General features: G+C 34.6%; 1 protein-coding gene across 1 annotated transcript in view; it reads right to left on the bottom strand.

Moving 5' to 3' along the window:
* The window catches only part of LOC105504519 (dynein heavy chain 14, axonemal-like), a gene marked incomplete at both ends in the record, with an annotated part of 80,855 nt that overhangs the window by 6,232 nt on the left and 67,442 nt on the right, over positions 1–7,181 (bottom strand). The window contains one exon of the mRNA XM_011931978.1: positions 6,757–6,986. Within this exon, the coding sequence (XP_011787368.1) occupies positions 6,757–6,986 (230 nt within the window). The remainder of the gene's footprint in view (positions 1–6,756; positions 6,987–7,181) is intronic.

Genomic DNA, 7,181 nt, shown 5'->3' with positions numbered 1-7,181 from the left:
CAATCTCCTGACCTCGTGATCCGCCTGCCTCAGCCTCCCAAAGTGCTGGGATTACAGGCGTGAGCCACCATGACTGGCCAAAAATTTGTCTAATTATTATTCCTTTGTAGATACTGTCTTTTCTCTATAAAAACTTTATTTTTCATTGACATTTTGCAGTTTCACTATACATTGTTTAAATGTGTTTAATATCAGGATTTATATCAATCTGGCAAATTCTCTGATATTATATCGTCAAATGTTGCTTCTCTGACATTCCCATCCAGAATGAGAGATTCTTCTGAATCTCTTGGCAGATCCTCTATCTCATCACTGTTCTTCCATATCTTTTTCTTCTGTAGGTTTCAACTTACTAATTCTTTCTTTGATGGTGATCAGAGTGGAGTTTATCCTATTGAATTTCTCCTTTTATTTACTTTTTGATTTTTTTTTATTATACTTTAAGTTCTGGAATACGTGTGCAGAATGCGCAGGTTTGTTACATAGGTATACATGAGCCATGGTGGTTTGCTGCTTCCATCAACCCGTCATCTAGGTTTTCAGCCCCACATGCATTAGGTATTTGTCCTAATGCTCTCCCTCCCTTTTCCCCTACCCCCCAATAGGCCCCAGTGTGTGATATTCCCCTCCCTGTGTCCATGTGTTCTCATTGTTCAACTCCCACTTATGAGTGAGAACATGCAGTGCTTAGTTTTCTGTTCCTGTGTTAGTTTGCTGAGAATTATGGCTTCCAGCCTCATCCATGTACCTGCAAAGGACATGAACTCATTCTTTTTTATGGCTGCATAGTATTCCATGGTGTATATGTGCCACATTTTCCTTATCCAGTCTATCATTAATGGGCATTTGGGTTCGTTCCAAGTCTTTGCTATTGTGAATAGTGCTGCAATAAACAAAGGTGTGCATGTTTCTTTATAGTAGAATGATTTATATTCCTCTGGGTATATACCCAGTAATGGGATTGCTGGGTCAAATGGTGTGTGGTTCAAGATCCTTGAGAAATCGCCACACTGTCTTCCACAATGATTAAACTAATTTACACTCCTATCAGCAGTGTAAAAGCATTCCTATTTCTCTACATCCTCTCCAGCATCTGTTGTTTCCTGACATTTTAATGATCGTCGTTCTTTAATACATCTTGAGTTAATTTTTGTATAAGATTTAAGGAAGGGGTCCAGTTTCAGTTTTCTGCATATGGCTAGACAGTTTTCCCAACACCATTTATTAAATAGGGAATCCTTATCCCACTTTTATTTTTGGCAGATTTCTCAAAGATCAGATGGTTGTAGATGTGTGGTGTTATTTCTAAGGCCTCTGTTCTGTTTCAGTGGTCTGTATATCTGTTTTGGTACCAGTATCATGTTGTTTTGGTTACTGTAGCCTTGTAGTACAGTTTGAAGTCAGGTAGTGTGATGCCTCCAGCTTCGTTCTTTTTGCTTAGGATTTTCTTGGCTACGTGGGCTCTTTTTTGGTTCCATATGAAATTTAAAGTAGTTTTTCCTAATTCTGTGAAGAAAGTAAATGATAGCTTGATGGGAATAGCATTGAATCTATAAATTACTTTGGGCAGTGTGGCCATTTTCACGATATTAATTCTTCCTATCCATGAGCATGGAATGTTTTTCCTTTTGTCTGTCCTCTCTTATTTCCTTGAGCAGCAGTTTGTAGTTCTCCTTGAAGAGGTCCTTCACATCCATTGTAAGGTGTATCCTAGGTATTTTATTTTCTTTCTAGCAAATGTAAATGGGAGTTCACTCATGATTTGGGTCTCTGTTTGTCCTATTATATTATTGTCTATTATTGTCAATATATTGCCTGTATTGGTGTATAATAATGCTTGTGATTTTGCACATTGATTTTGTGTCCTGAGACTTTTCAGAAGAGACTTAGACTCCCACACAATAATGGTGGGAAACTGTAACACTCCACTGTGAATATTAGATCAATGAGACAGAAATTAACAAGGATATCCAGGACTTGAACTCAGCTCTGGACCAAACAAACCTAATAGACATCTACAGAACTCTCTACCCCAAATCAACAGAATATACATTATTCTTAGCACAACATAGCACTTATTCTAAAATTGACCACATAATTGGAAGTAAAACACTCTCTCAGCAACAGCAAACACAAAAGAAAGGAAATCATAACAGTCTCTCAGACCACAGGGTAATCAAATTAGAACTCAGGATTAAGAAACTCATTCAAAACCACAAAACTACATGGAAACTGAACAACCTGCTCTGGAGTGACTACTGGGTAAATAATAAAATTAAAGCAGAAATAAATAAACGTTTTGAAACCAATGAGAACAAAAGCACATGTACCAGAATCTATGGGTCAGAGCTAAAGCAGTGTTAAGAGGGAAATTTATAGCACTAAATGCCCACATCAGAAAGTGGGAAATATCTAAAATCGACACCCTAACATCACAATTAAAAGAATTAGAGAAGCAAGAGCAAACAAATTCAAAAGCTAGCAGAAGACAAGAAATAACTAAGATCAGAGGAGAACTGAAGGAGATAGAGACACAAAAAACCCTTCATAAGATCAACCATCCAGGAGCTGGTTTTTGGAAAAGATTAACAAAATAGATAGACCACTAGCCAGACTAATAAAGAAGAAAATAAATGAATCAAATAGATACAATAAAAAATGATAAAGGCGATATCACCACTGGTCCCACAGAAATACAAACTACCATCAGAGATTACTATAAAGACCTCTATGCAAATAAACTAGAAAACCTATAGGAAATGGATAAATTCCTGGACACATACACCCTCCCAAGACTAAACCAGGAAGAAGATGAATCCCTGAATAGACCAGTAACAAGTTCTGAAATGGAGGCAGTAATTAATAACCTACCAACCAAAAAAAGCCTAGGACCAGATAGATTCACATCCGAATTCTAACAGAGGTACAAAGAGGAGATGGTACTATTCCTTCTGAAACTATTCCAAACACTAGAAAAACAGGGACTCCTCCCTAGCTCATTTCATGAATCCAGCATCATCCTAATGCCAAAACCTGGCAGAGACACAACAAAAAAAGAAAATATCAGGCCAGTATCCCTGATGAACATCGATGAAAAATCCTCAATAAAATACTGGCAAAATGAATCCAGCAGCATATTAAAAAGCTTATCCGCAACAATCAAGTTGGCTTCATCCCTGGGATGCAAGGCTGGTTCTACATACGCAAATCAATAAACGTGATCCATCACATAAACAGAACCAGTAACAAAATCCATATGATTATCTCAATAGATGCAGAAAAGGCCTTTGATGAATTCAACACTCCTTCATGCTAAAAAACACTCAATAAACTAGGTATTGATTGAACACATCTCGAAATAGTAAGAGTATTTATGACAAACCCATAGCCAATATCACACTGAATGGGCAAAAGCTGGAAACATTCCCTTTGAAAACCAGCACAAGGCAAGAATACCCTCTTCACCACTCCTATTTAACATAGTATTGGAAGTTCTGGCCAGGGCAATCAGGCAAGAGAAAGAAATAAAGGGTATGCAGATAGGAAGAGAGGAAGTCAAATTGTCTCTGTTTGCAGATGACATGATTGTATATTTAGAAAACCCCATTGTCTCAGCCCCAAAACTCCTTAAGCTGATAAGACTTTCTCTTTGTAAATGACTAAATTTTTCATTTCCAGATGTCTATTTCATTTTTTTCATAGAATTTTAAAATTTTTACTTGCTGTTCCATAATTCCTCATTTATTAAAAATGGATGTCATTCATTTATCTTTTTAGAACCCTAAACACTTACATTAAAATCTGTGTTAGGTCATAATAATTTTCCCTGAGATGAATTCATATGGGGGGCCATTTTGGTGGTATATGTCCTTAATAGATTAGGTTTTCTTTATGTGTTTTACAATTTTTTCTTGCATTGTAATTATAATTTTTTTTTGCTCTCCCTCCTTTTTTTCTTTTTCCTTATTTATACTTTGGTGGTTTTATAGTTCTATAATTGCTTCTACTTGTATTTCGTTCCCTTTTTACCCTCCTATTCTAACCTAGTTTTATACTGATATTTCAGATGATAAAGCAAAATTTCATATTCATTGTTTGAAGATAAGCATTCAAATATAACGAATAATTTATTAACTTGCCTTTTGGTATATAGGGAGAGCAAACAGAGTTTTAGGTATTTCTGCCTAACAAATAAATTAAGGCAATTTATTTATCTATAGGAGTTAGAGGCATGAAGTTGAATCATTCATTTCAACAAGTTAACATGCAATGCTTTTGGATTAAAGGTTAATTTCCACAGGAAATCACATAGAATCTTTGCCTTCCAGATGTCTTAAATAGAACTTTTAACAAATACAGTTATGTATCACATAATGATGTTTTAGTCAATCATGGACTGGATATATAATGATGTTACCATAAGATCACAATGGAGCTGAAAAATTCCTATCACCTAGTGACATCATAGTCATCATAACATTATAGCTGTCATAACGTCATAGCACAATGGACTAATTATGTCTGTGGTGATGCTGGTGCCAGTTGCATATACAATTATCTACAGTACATAACATGTGATAATGATTATAAATGATTATGTTACTGGTTTATGTATTTACAATACACTTTTTATCATTATTTTAGAGTGCACTCCTTTTATTTATATAAAAAGTTAACTGCGAAACAGCTTCAGGCAGGTCCTTCATGCAGTATTCCAGAAGAAGGCATTGTTATCATAGGAGATGACAGCTCTGTGTGTATTATTGCCCTGAAGGCCTTCCAGTGGGACAATATATGGAGGTGGAAGACAGCGATATTGATGAACTTGACCCCACGTAGGCCTAGGCTAATGTGTGTGTTTGTGTCTTAGCTTTTAACAAAAAAGTTCAAAAAGTAAAGAAATAAAATGAAACATAAAAACAGAATAAAGATATCAAGAAAATATTTTTACACAACGTGTTTTTGCTTTAAGCTAAGTGTTGTTTCAAAGGAGTCAAAAGTGAAAAAAGGTTAAAATCTTATAGAGTGAAAAAAATTATACTAAACTAAGGTTATTATTGAAGCAAGTTCTTTTTTGTGTTTGTTTTTGTTTTTTTTTGAGGCTGTCTTAATCTGTTGCCCAGGCTGGAGTACAGGAGCATGATCATGGCTCACGGCAGCCTCCAACTCTTGGGCTCAAGCGATCCTCTCACCTCAGCCTTCCAAGTAGCTGAAACGAATGGGAGAATACCACCATGTCTGGCTTTTTATTTATTCACTTATTTGCTTTTAGAGATGGGTGGGTCTTACTATGTTGCCCAAGCTAGTCTTGAACTCCTGGCTCAAGCAATCCTCCTGCCTTGGCCTCCCAAAGTGCTCGGATTACAGGCATGGGCTACTGCACCCAGCCTGAAGAAAGAAAAATTTACAAATAAATTTAGTGTAGCCTAAGTGTACAGAGTTTATAACATCTACAGTAGTGTACAGTAATGTCTGAGGCCTTCACAGTCACTCACCATTCACTCACTAACTCAGAACAACTTCCAGTCCCACAAGTTCCATTCATGGTAAGTGCCTTATTCAGGTGTACCATATTTTAAATTTTTTATACTAAATTTTTACTGTACCTTTTCTATGGTTAGATATGTTTAGATGCACAAATACTAGGTTGTTACATTTGCCTACAGTATTCAAATATGTACAGTAACATGCTGTACATATTTGTAGCCTTAGAGCAATAGGTTATGCCATATAGCCTAGGTGTGTAGTAGGCTACACTATCTAGGTTTGTGTAAGTTCACTCTTTGACATTCACACAATGAAAAAAGTCCCCCAACAGCACATTTCTCAGAACATATCCCAGTTGTTCAGCAATGTATGACTGTAACCTCAAACAGATACATCAGACAAATCAGTAGGATTTGTATTTTTGGTATAATGTTGTTAGCATTCATCTTTAACAAAATTCTTCTAAATATATTTATGCTTAACATTTTGTCTCTTTTTGGTACCTGCATCAACAATCACTTCATCTACTCAAAGTTCCTTTAGTCAACAACAGCTAATTGCAAAGGTTTACTGTTTCAAAGTAATAGGATAGATTCCATTTGTTAGAACTGATTCAAAAACACAAGTACTAAAGAAATCTAAGGCTTTATAAAATAACTTGTTTTTTAAATTTTTTAATTTTTTAATTTTTTAATTTTAGAAAGTGACTACAGATTTATTTTAGACTTAAGAAAGTTTACAAATAAATGTGAAAAATGAATAAAATACAGAAAATTCATTTTTGTAGTGTATTATATTGACTGACCACACTGTATTCCTTTTCAACTAAAACATTAAATGAAAATAAATACTAGCTAACACTTATAGATGAAAAAGAAAAAAAAATTTGAAGTTTTTTTTATTATACTTAAAAAAAAAGAAATATAAGACTATAATATTATGATCCTACAGAATTTCTTGCTACATGGTGGTATGGATAATACAGGTCCAGATACACAGCAGATGAGCTCAGAGTAACTGAGTTCATAGTTTTACAGCTTTATCTTCTGCCTTACTAGCATTATAGGTTTTTGTAGCACCTAAAATCAAACAGGAATGTAATTTTCTTCAGCTTATTTCACTACAAGGAGGGTATTGGGTGTATTATAAACCTTCTTTTTCCTTTAATCTTAACATTTTAAAAGATGAACCTAATCATTATAAGCCAAGCATTGCTTTAAATTAATATTTTAAAATAAGTATAATTATGATTTTCCCCCCAGAACTTACCTACTTGTGAATTGCTCCCAAATAATTCATGAACAAGTTTGTCAAAATCATATGTTACTTTTGCAAGAGAATCAGGTTCAAAACTGGGACAAAATGGTATATTTTCTCTGTGTTCATCTTCACGGTTTAAAGCTCCTCCAAATGCCCAAGTAAAGGCAAACACAAAAAGCTTTTGAATAATTTTTGTTAATTTATCAGGATTTTTCTCTGGATACCATGTATTTTCATCCCTGGGGTAGACAGGTATGGAAGGATGAAGGTTAACATTTTTAGAAAGCAGTTTAGGAATAGAAATTTATTTTAATATAATGTTAAAGTTTCATTATTAAAAATTGTAATGCAGGTAGGTGTTAACATAGAAGTTTCATGTAAATTTACATGAACATGAGTTCGTGTAAATTTTTTCCTTTGATAACTGTCATGTA

This window comes from Colobus angolensis, unplaced genomic scaffold (genome assembly GCF_000951035.1).
Source record: "Colobus angolensis palliatus isolate OR3802 unplaced genomic scaffold, Cang.pa_1.0 Scaffold926, whole genome shotgun sequence".
In the NCBI taxonomy this organism is placed as follows: Eukaryota; Metazoa; Chordata; class Mammalia; order Primates; family Cercopithecidae; genus Colobus; species Colobus angolensis.
The sequence above is the reverse complement of the archived record's forward strand: the minus strand, read 5'-3'. Positions and strand labels throughout refer to the sequence as shown.